The following is a 19,096-nucleotide window of genomic DNA, read 5'->3' as shown; positions in this document are numbered from 1 at the left end:
CTTTTACTTTTTCCGGTCTTTCTTTTTGATTGACGAAGGCAGAAGATCGTGGTTTTGAATACACCAGCCAGGTGGGGCCTGTTTCTGTGCAGACTTTGCTTGTTCTCTCTGAGTACTCCAAATACTCGGGCGTCCTCCTATCGTTAACAGCTACAGGCTACAGCCCCTCTGTAATAAACACGAGGAAATGAATGAGTGATGATGGCGGTAATTGTCAGATTTGATCAGTAATGACTACTTCTGTAAACTCCTGATCACACAGTAATGACTCAACATTAACAAAATGCTAATGTCATGTATAATACTACTACAATCCAAGCTATTAGAATATATTTTCTTCGACACTTTAAGTACATTTAAAAACAAAATGCATACTTGCATTTATTTATTTCCACTGCAGTGGTTTTACGTAGAGGAATGTGTATTGCTGTTGTGACTTAATTAAAGTATCTGAGCACATTCTCCACCACTAGAAGACAATGATAATTAGAGGTTCACATTAAACACAGTAATAAGGAGACTATTGTTTGCTGTTGCGTGCAGATTACAGGTGTTTGATCTTTTTGGTGTGTGGGACTGGCTGTTTGTGTGGGATTTAGCTGTTGAAACCGACAACAGTAGTTGGTGACTTCTCAGCATCCCTGCAGCAGTGAATTTCAGCTTGTAGTTGCTGCTACTGTCATGATCCCTGGTTTTGGCCCCAAAAGTTTGATCCCATAGAGTTTTGTGCATTTAGTGTAATATTCTCTCTTTAGTTCCTACTTCATGATTATTCCAGCGATGAGTTTCATCGAGATTTGGTTCATGTCTTGATTTTGATCCGACATCTCTTTTTTTCATGTTTAATGTGAGTCTTCTAGTCTCTATGTTTAGTATATGTTCTTACCTAGCTTTCCTTTCCTGGCCATGTTTTCCTTGCATCCCCGATTGTTGCCATTTGTTTTATGTTGTTCTGAGCTTTGTTCCCTACCTCTCAGTGTATAAATGGTCCTGCTGTATGATCAACCCTTTATGTATAAATAGTCCTGATGTCAAATAAATAACTTTCTGTGTATAAATAGCCCTGTCTTCCATCTTGTGTCAGTTTGACCATGGATCTCGTTTTGTGGATTTCAGTTGGCTGCAGTTTTTGCCGAGTCCTGTATTGAGTCCTCAGTCCCACACTTCATCATTCCCTGACAGCTGCAGCAGCAACTTTACAACTGTTGACAGACAAATGCTGCATCTGTGATGAAATGACATGGTTTCACAACGCCATGCTGTTTTTAGAAATGTGAAGCAAGCAGGTGTTGCTGTTGGAGTTCAGACACCCGGCATTAATGAACTTTAGGGCACTGCTTTTGAGGTAATCATATTTCCATTTCACGTCACTTCATAGCAAAAAATGTACTTTTAACTCCAGGAGAGTAATCAGACAGCCAGTGCACGAAATACTTCACATTTGCTAAACTTCGAACACTGAAATTTGCAAAGTAATGCACAGGTTTTATTAATAAAAACTCACATTCACTGATAATGCTGGTGTGCTAATTTGATGTCACCTGATTTCGCATGACCTAGAATGGAGTTTAAGCTGTTTTTGTTTTACAAAGTAATATATATGTATACTGAGAGATTAGTACAATGTTGAGCCTTGATAATTGTTCCTGAGGCGGCCATCTAACCTGTTGGGCGTTTACTCTTTCAGATGGAAAACAAACAAAACACTCCTGTTGTGACACAGCGTTAGATGTTTTCCCAGCCTCTGTGCCGTAAATAAAGGACAAGACATTTACAACTGTCCTTTAAGGCTTTAGCCTTTATAGCCTTTTGATAACCCACCTATTCATTGATCTAATGTCAGGAATCAATTATCTCTTTTATAGTTCTGTGACTGACTCGACTTGATAATTATGATTGATGATGATGTGATCGTTTAATAATTAGATAGAAAACAAACAGAGAAAACTAATCTGACACCAATCTGGTGATCTCATATATATCTCAGACTACTGTTAATGAAATATTACACCATTACACAGTGAGAAGTAACTCTGTGCACTTACTGGGGTAGTTTTGAGGTATTTTGAGGTATGGGTACATTTTAGATTAGGGGTTTCTATGTGAAACAAATCATGACATTCACATCCGTGTACAAAATAGCTCTACACTGGTGTGACACAATGTTCAGTAATAACAGGTAATAGCGCAATATGTATTATCAAATTATGTACAATTAATAATAATCTAATACCCTCAAAGCTCCTGTCAGCAGGAGCTTTGAGGGTATTAGATTATATTATTTTGAGGCTGCAGGTAAAGAGTGTGAATAGTTCCTTCACTGTAGGCAGTGCTGGAAACACCCTGAGACCCTGAGAGCAGGTTTGTCCTGCTGCACTGTAACATTCAGCGCCTGAGGGCATCCACAGGATGTTTGTTTAGTGTCTCTGAGTGATGTTACTGCTGCTGATCAACACAGAAAAAACACAATACAACTCTGTGGGTGTTGGTTTAAAAATACACATTGAATTAGTCACAATAATTTAAAGTGACGTATTATTCTCTTCCTTCTTGCTTCCTTGTTGCTAACACAGCCAATCACATGGCAGCAATTCAGTGCACTTGGACATACAGTATCAGAATGCGGATAAAAAGGTGATTTAAGTGACTTTGAACGTGCTGTAGTTGTTTGTGCCAGATGGGCTGGTATGAATATTTCACAAACTGCTGATCTTCCAGGATTTTCCCACACAGCCATCTCAACAGTTTCCAGAGAATCTTGATGAAAACAGAAAATATCCAATGAGTAGCAGTTCTCTGGCTTGTTGATGTCAGAGGTCAGAGCGGCCAGACTGCTCTGAGCTGATAGGAATTCAGCAGTAACTCAAATACAACAAAGGTATGCAGAAGAGCACCTCTGATTCCACAATACACCAAATCTTCAAGCAGAAGACCACACCAGGTACCTGTCAACTAGGAACGATAAACTGAGGCTTCAATTAACACGTGCTCATCAGCATTGGGCAATAGAAGACTGAAAAAATGTTTCCTGGTCTGACGAGTTTCAATTTTGAGAGATGAGTTTCATATGCTACAACATTCAGATGGTATGGTCAGAATTTTGAGTAAACAACATGACACCCTGCCTTGTATCAACAGTTCTGGTGTAAGAGTGCGGGATATTGTCTTGGCTCACTTTAATGGAGCATCATGTAAACACCACAGCCTGCCTGAGAATGGTTGCTGACCATCTCCATCCCTTTATGACCACAGTGTACTCTTCTTCTGGTGGCAACACCCAGCACGATAACACACCATGTCACAAAGTTCAAATCACCTCAAACTGAGTTCTTGAACATGACAAAGAGTTCCCTGTACTTAAATGGCCTGGACCAGTGAATCTATGCCAAGGAGAATTAAAGCAGTCCTGAAGGCAAAGGGGAACTAGTGAGGTGTACCCAATAAAGTGGCTGGCATATTAGACATAACCAAAAATACTCACCAAATCTGAAACACACGTTTCTTGGACTGAGTGTGCAACATAGAAGTCACAACATTAGCCAGGTAACCTATTAAAAACGTTCCACACTGGAGAGGTGCAGTTTAATGACGCTGAGAGGTCACTTGTTAATCAACATGGCCACGCCTCTAGCCCTGCAGGTGGATGAGCTACAAAGAAAATCACTCACATGCTTTTGATGTTTGGGTTTCTCTACATTGCAGCTCTAGCGGCACCTCTAGCGGCAGCTAGAGTAACTGCAGTTTTTCATACAGAATATCTATATGCAGCAAATAAGTGTAATTTCTCATAAACCCTGGATATTAATAATCAAGTTGAAAGCAATAAATTAGAAATAAAGAAATAAATCAGCATAAGCGAGCATACAAGCAGAAAAAGTGATGGAGCAGAGAAGCAGGAATCCCATTTAATTCCTATTCACCACTAAATTTTTCTCATATTTAGTTAATCTGGTTAAATTTTAGGTAACTGCATTGGTTTTGCTCCTAACCAAAACCTTATCAGGAAAAAGTGAAATATGAACTCTGCTATATTTTCCACCTCTAGGGGGCAGCATGGCACTGTGACAGTTCTGGGTCCAGCTTTCTGTCAGACTTGTAAAACTTGAAAGTGAAGCCGTGAAACGGTGATCTCCGTGTGAAATAGATTGCCTTCTCAAAATTTATAGCTTCGTGTCACAAAACAGCCACAGTTCACCTCCAGGACATCCCTCTGTGCATCCTGCCTGCTCTGCAGCCGCTCCTGCTGAAACCAGTGAAGCACATGAAGGAATCCCAGGAATGATCACCTTGTTAGGCATACACAACTTTCCCCCCTAAGCCTTGCAGCCTGCGGGCCCTATTAGTTTGCTGCTTGGCTTAACACAGGAGAGAGAGATAATACTGTGGCACTTGAGGAGGTTGATTTGTTTGTCCCACAAAGAAAAGCAGCAAACTAAGGTCGTGCCCTGCCAACAATAGCCAGTCAGCCAACGAGGATAAGAAAGCTCCATCTATTCAACTCCTTTTAGTGCTGTGGTCAGGCCCAAGTGGCAAGAAAGTTTTCAATCTGAGTCCTCTACAAAATAAAAGCACTAAAAAAGAGATTAAAGAAGGTTTAATGTGAGTTCTAAACAAGAAAAAACCACATTTAAATGTCAAAATAAGAACAGTTCTCTGCATAATGTTTGAATAAAATAAAATACAATAAAAATGAAATAAAATAAAGAGGACTTTTAGCTCTGTGCTCCTGCTCCGTGCCAGGACTCTTTTTTTATTACCCCAGAGACTGAAGGAGGTCAGACCTGTGCTCTGAAACTTGATCTGGGCCAAACATGGGCTGCATTTGCTTCATACATTCCAGCAGGAAAAATATTGACCCGCTGAGAACGAAATTAAAGATAGAGCTGCTGTTGACACAGCTGCTTTGACCCTGCACAGATTTTACCCGAGCACGAGGGAAGTCAGCGGCGATCATTACACAGCAGACTGATCAAATCGTCTCAGCCTCATCAAGGGGTTTCAGCGCATTTACTCAAATACTGCAGGACATGCAGTCGGTGGTTTGATTTACTCGACTGTTCATATTTTCCTTTTTTAATTATATATTTTAACATGACAGACAAACAGATGACTTTATTTATCTGATTGCTCAGGTTGCTTGCATCTTGCATCATGCAAAACTCCTTCAGGTAGTTTTCTTTTTCACAAGGTTCATGATTATTTTTCTTTTGTTGTTTTACAGCTGTCATTCATGTCTAGAATTTTTTGATACAAGGTGATTTATGCCGGGGCATAGTCGGTAAAATTCAGGTCATCAAAATATTCTGAAGAAGATCCTCCTGAGTATTTCTCATAGATCAGTGCTCTGTGCAGTCCAGGGGGAATTAAGAGTGTAAGTAGCAGCCAGGTGCTGATCATCAAATGCAGTGATTAACTGATCATCAGCCAGTGTGAGCACCTCTATAAAAGCAGATGTTTTGGCAACTTGTTGGCCTGGAGCTTTTAGAAGTGTGTTAATACAATGCCCTGGAGAAAAGATGTTGGCAATGATCTTAAAGAAGCAAATGTTGCTGACCGTAAATCTGGGAAACGTTATGATGGCATTTCTAAAGAATTTGAAGTCTATCATCCTACACGGACAAGGATTATGCACACGTGGAAAACATTCAAGACATTTGCCAAAACTACAAAAAAAAAAAAAAAAAAAAAAAAAAAAAAAAAAAAAAAAAAAAAAGAGTTGCATATCAGACTCTATGCATCTCAGTTAGCATATTAAATGTTAAAATTTACGACTGTAAAATTAGAAAAAGATGGCTCGTTTGGAACGATTGCTTGGAGAAAGCCTCTTCTCTTAAAAAGAACATAGCAGCACAGCTTAGGTTTGCAAAGTTAAATTTGAACAAACCAGAAAACCTCTGGACAGATGAGACCAAAGAGAAACTAAACACAGTATATCAGCACAAGCACCTCAATAATAGCCGTCAAGCACGGTGGTGGAAGGGTGATGATTTGGGCTCGTTTTGTAGTCATGGGACCTGGACACAGCACAGTCAGAGCGGACGGTGAGCTCCATGTGAGGCCATCTGTCCAGCAGACAAAGCCTGGCTGAAATCAGGTCATGCAACAGGACAATGATCCCAAGAACACCAGAAAATCTACAAGAGAATGGTTAAAACAGAACGAAGGTGCTGCCAAAACCTTCTTATTCTTAGAAACGCATTTATTCTGGAGTATTAAATGCTCCTCTTCTCAAACATTTTACAGTGTATATATCATTTATGGATGCAATTTGCACTGCCTGCTTGCATAGTGTTATCACTGTTATACATGTAAATTTTTTCACCCCACAGTATCAGGCCCTTACTAAGTGCATGTGGCACTTTATTGTAAACTGCACTGTTTTTTATTCTTTTCCTTCTGCTAGTATCTAAAATGGGGTTTTTTTAAGCTTCATTGTGCAAGATGACAGTATACTTTTTAAACAAACAGGTCAAGTTTGTGTGAAATATGAAACCTAGAAACATTCACCACCACAGCTATGGCACAGTGAAGACCAGCCCAATTTCCATATCTGAACCCTCGAGTGCACTTAGACTGAGAGGAGGGGGAGAAGTTTTAACTAGAAACTTAAACTTAAAAAGAACATGATGCACAAAATATTCTTTAAAAAAAAATGTCTAAAAGAAAGAAAGTCTTGAGAGGAATAGTTGTCAGGAGGTCTGCACCAAGCAAAAAAAAACAGGTGAGAGTAACTGAAATGAAGTTTATTTTAGCCTCAGCAGGATTTATGTTGTGTACAGAGAGGTAGTGGCAGGAATTTGTCTCGCTCATCCACTCTCCAACTCACAGAGTGCAAATCATCACAGTGCAGCAAAACATTGATTGTCAGTTCATCTGAAGAAATTCCCTGATTCGGTCCAAGGAGGACCCATAAGGTCCTCACGTGGTCCTTACAGGCACTGCTGATGTACACAGCGGGCACAGCGCATCACAGACAGGTACGAGTTTAAACATGTTTTAAATCAAAGCGTTTCCAGTATAAAACAGCTTTAATGTGTGCAGCTTTGTTCCGAGATGCTGGAAAAATCACGTTAAGACAGAAAAGCATCTTCCAGAAGATGTGTGAGTAACACTGTGATGTCACTAATATCAAAAGAAACCTGCACGATGAATGTTGATTACAAACTTGTCATTTTACTGCTCATTAGATTATATAAAACTGTATAAAAATGAATGTGTACAAAGTCCCTCATTTACTGTTCCCTAAAAAAACAAAAAACAAAAGCAAAAACAAAAAACACAAAACCTCTTACTGAGAGGAGATTTTGTATTTATAGCTACAAATAACTTAAAAAAAAACAAAAAAAAAAAAAAAAAACATCCTGGCACATTTCACTTCATATACCCTTGATTTCCAAACATTTATAAAAAAAAAAGGAAATATTTTGCATTTAACTCAATGATAAAAAATAAAATGTATATTCAGATACTGTGTGTAAATGTGACCTATTAGATTACAAAGGAAGGGGTCAAAACTGGATATCGGTTACAAAGACAGTACAGGTTTCATTTGTTTACAGTGCATTCAATGCTGGAATAATCATTGACAAGCATGTTTAACCCATTAAAGGAAGATCCACTCAGAGCAGAATGAATGTTGGAAGATGGGGCTTAACGCAGGAATATAAAATGAACATTTTAAAACCGTATTTACAAAAATTTTCACTGGACAGGACAAAACGTGTGATTTCACCAATTAATCAAAGAGCTGAGAGCTGCTCTAATAATACTGAGTGAATTCATGGACGTTGAAGCTGCTGAAGTGAGGATTTTATTTATCTCACCTAGCAGGAAAGTCTTAATATTCACACAGATAGCTCAGCACATGGCACAGCTCTCCAGCCGTTTGGTGTGACAGTGTTGCACATAAAGCAGCTTTACTTCCAGCCTCAGAGTTTGTTTATAAAGAGAAGGTCGATAAGAGGTTGTCCTGACTCGAAGAGCGCTTGTACCCGGAGGAAGAGCTGAAGTACGTCTCCCCGTCGGTGCTGATGTCATCGTCTTCGTCGTCATCCAGATTGCTGAGCAGCGAAGCAGGCGAGTTCTTGCGTCTGAACAAACAAAAACAAACTATTAAGAGTGTTCTTGTTATAATGTGTGTGTTCTTTGACATTACTAGAGCAGCTCTGCATTATTTGCAGGCCCTAAATCCATCCTGAGTGTGAGCTCCTCCTCCTTGCACCTCATAAACTAAAGGTTTGAACAGGGGCAAGGTGGAGCTTCTGTGAGATTATTACATTATGCATCTCTGTGTGACATCATAAAGATCTGAGAGCAGAAAAAACTGCCTGAAACACACCTCTGACTTCTACAAACACCAACTTCATTTTTAACAGGAGTGTTCACCATTGTTACTGTAGGTCTTTAAAAAAAAAAAATAGGCAAACGTAACCTGACCATCTACAAATTAAATTCCTACATCAAATTTTAATTTCTGACTTTCTAAGACCCTTCAATGACCTGCAGGAGCCCACCAACTTAACTCAAGTGGCATAATTATTTAATTAGTAACTGTAATCTAATTCATTTCAGATACAATAATGGTATATGGTCTGATATTTATGTAGAGCGTGTGCAGTCTAAATTAGTATTTTAAGCACTCTACTCTTGCCCAAAGGCACGTCAACATGCAGGAAGGAGCCCAAAAAGACCCCCAGCTCAGCCTCAGATTACTACCAACACTGAGCCTCAGTACTGAGAATGCCTGCATTTTATATTTACCACTTTTAAAGCACTGCTATGTGTGCTGATGATGACAGATGTTGGTTTGTGCTTTTACCTCAACTCGCTTCGCAGAGCTTTGAGCTGACTCTGGAGCTGCTCGTTGGCCTCCTGCTGCTCATCGAAGTCTCTCTGCAGCTTCTTCTTGCTGTGCTCAAGTCGGTCAATCTCCTCCTCAGCCTCGTCCATCTGTCTCTTCAGCGCCTTCAGACGCAGATTTAACTTCACGAAGGGGGAAAAGAAAAAACATGTCTAGAGTTAAAAGAGTTCTACTAAGATCAAATTTTATTTTATTTTTCTTACGTGCCTGATAAATTATTAGTCTTGACATTTGTCTAAGTCAAAGCAAAGAGAGTTTAATGACTGTTAGAGTGGGCATGAAGGTAAGGGTTACATACTTGGTCCTTTTGATCTTGCATTGATTGATGTTCTTCCTCAACTTGCATCATCATCTCTTTTACCTTCCTCTCCAGCCTGCGGTTCACCAGCTGCATGTTAGCGCGCTCCCTGAAACACAGGCGATGCATCACTAAACATAAACATGAGCTAATAATTCAGACCAGCGTACATTTTATGACGCAAAGACTTACAAGCTGATCAAATTCTTTAATATGTTTGATCACCCAGAGTCAGACGATCTCCCAGTGCAAACTAAACTATACATACAAGCTCCAACTTTCTGACTCTGTGTCCTAAATCCATGTGTTCAGGTATAAACTTTCATCTGAAGCTTTAAACTAAACTCTCACCGTTTCCTCTTACATCACCTCAACCACAGCACTCCTCAGCTCTATTCCCAGTTGGAGTTCCCATCTCACCTCTCCTCCGCCTCCAGCCTCTCCTCCAGCTCATGTATGCGCTCCTCCAGCTGAGGTACCTGGCCCTCTCTGTTGGACTTCTGGGAGCCTTCTAGATGACTCACTCTGGCCTTCAGATCCTTATTCTAGAGAGGGCAGGGAGAGAAAACCACTGACGTGTTTGACAAATGTATGTTTATACCATAATCATGTCTGTGTACAGATAATAAAATGATGGAAATGGACAAATCAAATGAATGTGATGGAAAGACAAATGAAATGAGTGTGTGTTTTGGACTGAGTCTGTAGCTGTTATCCTCCAGACAGGAGTGTGTACCTGTCTCTCCAGAGCAATCTTGTCACACTCCAGGTCCTGTCTGCTAGCCCTCTCCTGCAGGAGTTCATTCCTCATCTGCTCCACCTGTCAAGCCGAGTCCAGACACTGTCATCGCTACAGTCCCACACAGTCTGACAATAGTTATGATCAGACACTGACTCACAGCAGAAACCCACGTAACACCTACTGAGCCAAAATGCTAAACAATAGAAAAGTTAATGCTGTGTGAGCTCTGCTTAATTAGTGAGCAGGATTTTCTTGCTTGACTGCATTCCACCCTTTTATTGTGATTGTGATGCCAAACTGTCAGAGACACAAGGTTGTAGTACAAAAAAAAAGAAAACAAAAAAAACCCCAAAAACCCCACAGGTAGCTGACAGTAGTTTCTATGACGCAAGAGTCAAAACGTCAATACCTGTATTCATAGAAACACAGAATGGCCTCTGTTTCATCTGAAATATCATCAAATCCCCTGATATTACTGACCGATAAAGGCATATTTTTCGCTTTGCAATAAGCTCCACTGCATTCACACCTTCTCGTTATCAGACACTTTCACTCAATCCAACAGACCTGCTACTCTTCATTGTGATCTGGTGATCTTTGAATAAAGCAGAGTTTCTGTTTAAAGGATTGTCTGGTTTCCAGGTGCCTCTTCAGCTTGCTTGGCAACTTGTTGCTCTAACCTGACATCGAGCATTAGTTTCTTCTGTCAGTTTGTTTTCCTTTAAGAGGTGTTGTGTGGGTTACTCTACAACTTGGTGATAAGTTTCACATCATCAAAAATTGCATCCTCCTCTCTAACTCTGATGTGTGCCATTATGGTAAATTTATAAGTCACTCATTTTTAGTGCAGCTCAACTAATATTTGGCAGCCACAAATCCCATAGCACACCTGGGCTCCCCTTGAGCCAAACCCACGTCATCTGAGACATACTACTGTAAAGAATATGTCTGTGTGGGCTTTCAGATAGTACAGAATGTATTAGTGTTTAACAAGTTGATAAGCGAGGATTAACTTAAATATAAAGCCAACAGCAAAAGCAAGGCAACTTAACTTACGGAAAACAACAGCAAAAGGAAACATTGATCCTGGATTTGTCCCCTGGAGTCAAAATCCCCCTCCAACACTTATTTTAACCATTCGAACAAAGTAGTTTTGTTTGTATCGAGAATTTTAGTAATATAGCCAAGGGTTGAGATGCTGGACACAGATTCACCATTTCAACCATGTTCAGTTTTTATGCTAAGCTAAAGCCCCTTTCAAACCTGCCAGCTTTAAATCAGCATTATGGTAACTTTTTGGTAAAAGTTGTTACCTGAACCTTATTCGGGTGGACCTAGAAACATTTTAACTGCAGGCAGACAAAAATGACAGATAGCTGCACACAAAATTAGGACTGTTCACACCTCTTGTGTATCTTTGTGAGTTGCTCAGCTCACCAGAGAATGCCCTAAACAGCAATAACACACACATAATGATGTTTTATCTCATCAGCTGTTCCTAATTTGCAATAAGATTAAAACATTTGTCTATGATGCATTTTTCGTGTTCCCAATCGAGGAGAGCGATCTCACTTTCTGAGCCTCAGGGGCGGGGGCAGCTGCAGCACACACACTCACACACTCTTGTGATGATGGGATCACAAGGAGTAAGAGATTTAAACATATAAATGTGTCGTTTTCACTTAATTCAGCAGGGTGTATGATGCCAACCGTTGTTGCTAAAAATGCAGGTAAATGCTTGTATGGCAAATATCACTATTACTGTGGCACTCTCGCCATTGTTGTAACTATGTGTTAATAAACCTTTAACAAACATTAACATAAATGTCTGACTTGCAGAAAGTTGTTAAGAGGTTAGCAAAGACAGAGGTCTGCAAGTCATGCACCCTTTATGTGGAAAGGCCTTTTTTTTTTTTTTTTTTTTTAAATATGTCATAAGTTATGAATCCTGTGTAAATCCATCAAACTCAATCCACAAAAGCACGAATGATACCTCAGAGAACACAGTACTGGGTGTGAGACTTTAGCACATCTGACTGAGAATTAAAGTAAGATGACTGTTTTTTGACAGTAGTCTGGTGGTTGTGATGAGTCCATGAGCACATCCTTACTCCCGGTTCAGCAGCACTGTCTGACAGCAGCTTGAGTGCTAAAAACTCTTCTAAATTGTTTGTATGCAGAAATATATATATATATAAAAAAAAAAAAATCTCGCCACAATGAACAAACTTTAATGAATCTCAGTCTGTGACACATATATGTTTTTTTGTTTTTTTTTTAAAGAAAGAGAGTTGTTTGTAAATGAATCAATACGATGAATAAATTCAACTTGTATTGTTTCTGTGTTTAATGCTGATATTATTAGATCTTACAAACACAGATATAAGACCTGTACAGATAATATCATCAGACAATGAAGAAAACAGCGATTAGCACAATTTCTAAAACTATTCTTTCAGTACTGCTGTCATCACACATCACCTCAGTGGATATTGGATCGACTCAGAGAGGCCTGACTGTTCAGTGATAACCTAGTTCAAAAGAAAAGGGGCGAATGAAAACTAATCAATACAGCAGTGATGGCTCTTTGTGAGAGGAGCTGAGAATTGGTGATATTTTATGCCAATTAGTGGGTGACAGTGGGCTGCTCTGATGAACGATGGCCCCTATAACTGGTGCACCCAGCACAGTGCTTGAGGGAGCTGAATCAGCAGACTGGAACATACAGCGAAACTAATCTGCTTTGTGAGAGACGGCAGGAGAGTAGAGGGGAGATTACTCTCATTTAGACAGGAGAGGAGCACCTGGTGCCAGGAGAGACGCAGGTGTTCTTCCTGCTGCCTCCGCTGCAACCGCACCAGCCCTCCACCCCATAGCCCTGCACCCACCTCTCTCTCCTCCCCACAGACATTTGAGCACATGCACCAGCACATGCACCAGCACATACCCGCACGCACACACACACACACACACACTCTGCTGGCACTCAACCTATTCCACTCTTGCCGCACAAAGCTCGAGTGTTGCCTTGACAACCGACCTCAGCCTCATGCTGAACCAATGCCACTTTGTCACAATGCCACTCTTTCCTCTCTGCAAAGATTTTTTAAAAGGGGGGACCATTTATGCAGGTTTAAATACTCTAATGAATTGCAATGGGGCTCTCTTGATGTCGCTACTCACTTTATTTAAAATTTTGGTTACAACTTCAAAATACGTGAAGGGAATTTGTCCCAAAGCCAAATCTTAAAAGCCCGCCTTTGGCCCCAATAGTTGTTAAAAAAGAAAGAAAGAAAAAAAGAACTATCTGTGGCTCCATAGTTTTGTGGTATTTTTTAAACTCCAGAGCCAGCTTCCTCCCTCTGATTATTAAGATCCCCCCTATGGACAAACAAGTGTTAAAAGTACATGCAATTTATCTAAATCTTACTTCACAGTGTCTCTGTCAGCAGTTTTATCACAGTGGAAGGAAAACTGGAGCATTTGCTTGCAAGGACGGAAAAAAGAAAATCTGACTTCTAGCACAAGAATGAGATTTGTTCTCAAGCCAAAGTTACTGAAGCATAATTTCCAAGTGCACTCCGCAACCTGAAAACTTGAGACATTTGGCAACTTGCATATTTTGGCTCAGGCGGTGCATTAAGAAGGGTCTTTTGTGGCTGATGCATGAAAATTGGATAGACACTCCTAGACCATGCTGGCGAGCTGCCAACCTGAATGATTATGCAAGATCATCTTACAAAGCAATAACCCATCCACTTTATCCAGACCAGAAAGAAAGAGAGAATTTTTGAGTACTGATATTACATGTAAAGACACAGACACTTGAAAAAACCCATGAACCTGCACAAGAATCACACACATCAACTCTTTAAGGACACATCTGAGACCCGAAGCTGTTATATGGAGGTCAAATGTCCCTTTTCATTTAGAGATTAGTGGTTGCAATCATGATGTTAGAAATGGAAGACAAAGCGACAGGAGATCTAGAACTCATTTACAGGCTGACATAAAACAGAGACACGTCTGTGTGTGTACGGACAGGTGAACACTGATGATGAAAACGTGTTGAGTGTTGAGTGTGTTTCACCTGCTCTCTTCCTCGGTCTATCCTGTCCATCAGATTGTCTCCACTTTGACGCTCCTCTTCAAGGTTCATTTCCAGCTGAGCAATCCTCTCCTGCAAAGTGAAGCAGTTACATCTTTATGAAGAGTGTGTTTTGCCATCACTGCTCTCTGTAAATCTTCATACAAGATTGTGCGAAATTAAGATTTGCCTTTAAAAAAAACTTTTAAAGTAAAAAATGTTGAAAGAATACTTCTGGTCTTTTGCAATAATGTAACAAAGCAGTCATTAGTAGCTTGTGTACCTCCATGAGTTTGATGTGTCTGGATTTTTCCTCTTTAGACAAGGCGTTTTTCTCAGCCTCAGCTTCAAGATCACGAATTCTTTTCTCTAGCGTATTCTCCTTGACCAAGGCCTCATCTCGCTCCCTCTGAGACTGTCGCACTTCCTCCTCCCGGCGCAACAACTAAAACCAGAAACATTTATATATTTCACTATGATCTTATGACATACATTTTATTTCTGGTCCTTGAACATTTGAGCACTTTTAAAATAGTGACATTATCTTTTTCAGCATCAACTCTAATCTTATCAAGTGTTACTGCTGAAGTGATGAGCAACAGTTAGTTGCTGTTTAGCGATAGTATTAATATGATATAATATACATTCCCCTGGGTGACTAATGCATCCAGCACAGTAAGTGTTTCCCTCAGCTGCAGTGCCCCTCACAGCTGGAAAACTGCCCTCAATGCTTAATGCTAAGACAATGGAAATTCATCATCTGCCCTCTTTTTACTCCCACAACAGATATTTGCCCATTAGTGTAAAATTGTTATGTGGTTATTCATGTAATGATCTGAGCAATACTTTAAGTACGGCACTGCATTGTTAGAAGTATAACTGGATAGTTGTGCATCTTTTATTGGATCTTATTTTGAAATTTATGCGATTACAAAATCTGTGGAGTAAAACTTCTAACTTCAGGCCGTCTTCATAGTCGGCTTGTAAAAAGAGATTTATACGTACAAGATGCTCACTCGATAATTCAAGTAAAGAAGGTGGATGTATGTAGCCTACACTTCATATGGTAGAGGACTATTGGAACGTTTGAGAACAGCTGGAAAATGTGGACTAAATGAAGCAGTCCAGAGCACTGAATTTCTTGGGAAAGGTAAGTGGAGGAGGAGGATGTGAATCAGCCAGCACAGCTTTCACAACAATGATTTCACAGCGCTAACATCCTCCTCTTCCTGTGCACCAGCAGGATAAAGATATCATAGCATGGATGCTGACAGAAAAAAAAAGGAAAAGCCTGGACACTGACCTTATCTTGACAAATGAACTCTGCTCACAACCACATTGTACATACAGACAGACATGCAATGTAGAGCTGCATGTTCGCCCAGATCAGCAAATCAGTAAAACTAAAGGCTGGCCTGTTATACATGTGAAAAAAGCCTGCAACTAATGACTACAGGTTTCAGAGAACAGTTCACATAAAAAGGCCTGTCTTTTTTCTTTTTTTTTTTGAAAGGCAGCCTCTTGTGGTTTCAAGAAAAAAAATTAAGGCAGAGTCTGCCAATACCTCTTTTTAAAGGTACCCGTGGAGTTTTCATTATAAACAGGCAATGCTTTGTTTACAGCGTTAGCGCTCTGGGACACTGAGTGTATCCTTAAGGACTAGCAAGTATGTTTAATACATTTCCTACCTCAAGACCTATTAGCAAACAGCCATTTTTGAAATATATTAGTTCCAACAAGTTCTACCTCACTGTGCAGTCAGGGGAAATGTGTACAAAACCCTGTGAATGTTACTAAAGCAAACAACAAAAACAATATTCACTTTCCAGAACTAGATTTCATTACCTCTACATGGTACCACTGAGTATTCTTTTTGCTGTGTTTACACTTTTTCACACATTCACTAATACAGGAAAGTGTCAAATTTTTATTCTCTCAAAAGGTTTAAACTCACTGCTAATCAGTTATATAATCATAACTTTACACACAATGTCTCGCACAAATGATCTACCAGAATTGCAGATAAAACACAAATTCTTAGCCCAGTGATCTATGTACCATTATCTGCATTACTCACTGATGCTATACACAGTTTTTGCGTCACACATTGTGACATTTCTCCAGGACCAAACTGTTTCAGAGGTCACCAAAAAGAAAATCTTAACTGCCCTACCTCCATAAATAAATATTTTATGTATAAATAAAACAACTTAAGGCAAGCTCATTTCAACATAAATGATTCTTTTTCATCAAAAACATTCTTCACATTCCAAAGAGCTGACAATGATAAACTGCACGACTAAAAACAATGCCAAGGGGTCACACACAAACAGAGCTTTTCTATTACTTGAATTGGTTAAATTCTTTCACTTTAATATTATGCTTTGGGTTTGAAAGGGCAGCGGGGAGCAGAAATACCTAAGTGCTGACATCACTCTCTGAAAGTAAAGATTGATGTTGGTAGGAGTGCTCAAACTGGCTGACTCAGAACAATAGCTCATAATGTGCTGGTCTGCATGGAATTGCTCAGATAGGCTGACTGATAACAGCCTTGATCTGGCCACTGTGTCATTTCTTCTTATTGTGTTTACCTCATTTTGTAGGGTTTTGGTAGTCACCAGGTACTTCTCCAACTCCTGTCCTCGCTCTTTGAGAAGCTTCTGCAGCTCTGCCAGCTCCCGGCGGTTCTTCTCCTTATAAATATCAATCTGCTCCTGAAGCTCGCGAGTGGACGACTGGGATGCCTCCACGATGTCATTCATCTGAAGGTGCAGTGACAGGGACGGAAGAGGCAAAAGAAAGCAAGATGTTATGAAAAAGTAGGGAATTTTAAAGATAATGATGTGGTTCAGATGCAAGTTTGATAGTATTTTATCATTTGTTTGCACATTGGACTGGACTCCTTTTATAGAGTTATTATATAACATGAACCATCTCAAAAAAATAATGTTTTTCTGGAAAGCCTCCTTTAAACAGGACCCTTTATACACCTTTTATTATTGAACCCTCAAGGTAGCTTTAGATGACTCACAGTTCATAATAATCCACCTTAATCTAATACTGGGCCCTGATGCAGCCCATCACTTCATTCACTCTTCAAAACTATGGTTTTTAGCTATGAATCGTGTGCCTGAGATGACTATACTAGGGATATCCATCGCTAAGATTAAGTAATTTGATGAGGACTGCATGTTAAAAATGAGTCAACATCGCGCTTCTAAATAAAAGGTTTTTTTAATCAAAGTTTTCTTGGTTAATCTGCTTTAGTAATGAGTCTGGAAAATAATTTTTGTAACAAAGGTCAAACTGAATAAGCACACGGCCTCCATCTTGTTTGCATAATCCAAAATTCTATTCTCTGCATAACAAAAGCAGACATTCGGTGTGAAATTCATTCAGATCAGAGTGAATAAGTGAATAAACAAACACTCAGAGACTCACCTCCTTCTGAAGTTTTTCCACTGTACGATCCAGCAGCCTCCTTTCATCCTCTATGTCATTCTTCATGCTCTTTAACTGCTCCTTCTGATTTCTCTCTTCTTGAAACCTCTCCTCCAAATCCTTGTGTTCATTGCTGAGTTTGGTGAAGTTTCTCTGCAGAATGACACAATAACAAATGTGTCAAGTTGTGCATTTGCAACTGTATTATCTAACACAGTGAAGTGTTACTAATCTTACTTGCACATCCTCAAGTCGGATGGTCAAAGCTCTGTTTGCACGTGACATCTCCTCTTCTTGCTCCTTAATTTCAAATAGAGATTCTTCAAGTTGCTTTTTCTCTCTCTGTTAAATGGACATTGTTGCATATGAGACTGTCATTTAGTATAAATGCTACAAGTGACTGTGTAGAACAAAACTAATAATAGTTGCAACTCTGGAACTTTACCCCTTACCTCCAGTCGACCAACTTTATCCCCCAGCCTGCTCTCCTGCAGCTTGGCTTCGTCAATAATTCGGTTTAGTTTGGCCACCTCATTTTCCAGCTCCTGCGCCCGTCTGCGGAGTCTCTCGACTTCTTGAGTCAGACGTCCTGCTTGGCCCTCTGCTACACCCTTGGCTGCCTCCACTTCTGCCTTCTCTTGCACCACTGTGGCGCTGCTCTGCAGATCAGAACAAGACACAAGGCTTCAGTACAAAGGAAGCAGCAGTCTGTGACACTCAACAGAAAGTGGAATAATGAGGCATGATGGAACATTTGAGACCAACTCAAATACCTCATAACAGAAGCCATTTGTAATACTCAGTCCCCCAGTGGCCTTCCTGTAATTCTCTTACACCTTATAATAAACCACAATTGGAGGTAACTAAATCTGAGCTTTTATTAGCTTCTGCTGATTGAGGTTCAGGAGGCTAGCATTGCAGACCTGTTATGCTAGCCTGCTGGGTTAGCACTACACTACTACCAGGGATTAATAAAGAGTGTTGTGTGGCATATGTCTGCAGTTGTAACACAGATGAAGTTTCAGGTGCACCAGTCCTTTGAATTTGCCTTATGCCCAAATCTACTAATGCAAATCCTTTAACTCCTACATTTCAGGGTGGAGTAATGACACTAGTCAAGAACAAGCTCTAGCTGAAAACGCCTTCAATGCCTTCAAGATTGTAAATTTCTTTAATCAATGCCAGCATGTTTTTCCTGACAGCTGAAAAACAATGATGTCAAACTCCTGGAAGTGGAGCTAGAGCACATCAACTCGTGTGCAAGTCGTTTTGTATTGTGTTGGTAAACTGTGTTCAGACTCAAAAATAAAACTGTTGTACAGATGGGAAAACACATGTATGCCAGTGTTTTGTCCAAGAGGATGAAAGCAAAAATCAATAATGTAGTAGTAAAGAAATTGTTATTAATATCCATCCACAGGGTGGAGTGCTGTGCAGAAGAGAAGAAATGGGAGACACCCAGATATATATGTCAGTGTGCGAGGAGACAGAAACAAAGAAAACTGACTACAGTAGAACCACACAACAGATAACAACAGGTTTCAGTTGCGCTTACACCCTTCTACTGAATAACGTCAGCAGGCAACAGGCTTGTAAAGGTTTGTTTGGAAACAAAAATGTTTTTTGGCATGGAGGTGGAATGTAAGGAAACTGGTTTAGTAGTTTACA

At 39.9% G+C, this 19,096-nt stretch overlaps 1 protein-coding gene across 3 annotated transcripts in view; it reads right to left on the bottom strand.

The window, feature by feature from the left end:
- Positions 1-6,722: 6,722 nt before the first annotated feature.
- Positions 6,723-19,096, bottom strand: part of cgnl1 (cingulin-like 1) — a 33,652-nt gene continuing 21,278 nt past the window's right edge. For all 3 annotated transcript variants that reach the window (XM_040011212.1, XM_040011213.1, XM_040011211.1), the window contains exons 9-19: positions 17,881-18,087; positions 17,666-17,770; positions 17,429-17,581; positions 16,579-16,749; positions 14,271-14,432; positions 13,991-14,080; positions 9,895-9,978; positions 9,579-9,703; positions 9,159-9,267; positions 8,819-8,982; positions 6,723-8,090 (exon numbers count right to left, since the gene is read on the bottom strand). In XM_040011212.1, coding sequence (XP_039867146.1) covers positions 7,940-8,090; positions 8,819-8,982; positions 9,159-9,267; positions 9,579-9,703; positions 9,895-9,978; positions 13,991-14,080; positions 14,271-14,432; positions 16,579-16,749; positions 17,429-17,581; positions 17,666-17,770; positions 17,881-18,087 — 1,521 coding nt within the window. In that variant the 3' untranslated portion in view covers positions 6,723-7,939. The remainder of the gene's footprint in view (positions 8,091-8,818; positions 8,983-9,158; positions 9,268-9,578; positions 9,704-9,894; positions 9,979-13,990; positions 14,081-14,270; positions 14,433-16,578; positions 16,750-17,428; positions 17,582-17,665; positions 17,771-17,880; positions 18,088-19,096) is intronic.

Source organism: Simochromis diagramma, unplaced genomic scaffold (assembly GCF_900408965.1).
Source record: "Simochromis diagramma unplaced genomic scaffold, fSimDia1.1 OVJJ01000603.1, whole genome shotgun sequence".
In the NCBI taxonomy this organism is placed as follows: domain Eukaryota; kingdom Metazoa; phylum Chordata; class Actinopteri; order Cichliformes; family Cichlidae; genus Simochromis; species Simochromis diagramma.
This window is presented reverse-complemented; position numbering and strand designations above follow the sequence as displayed.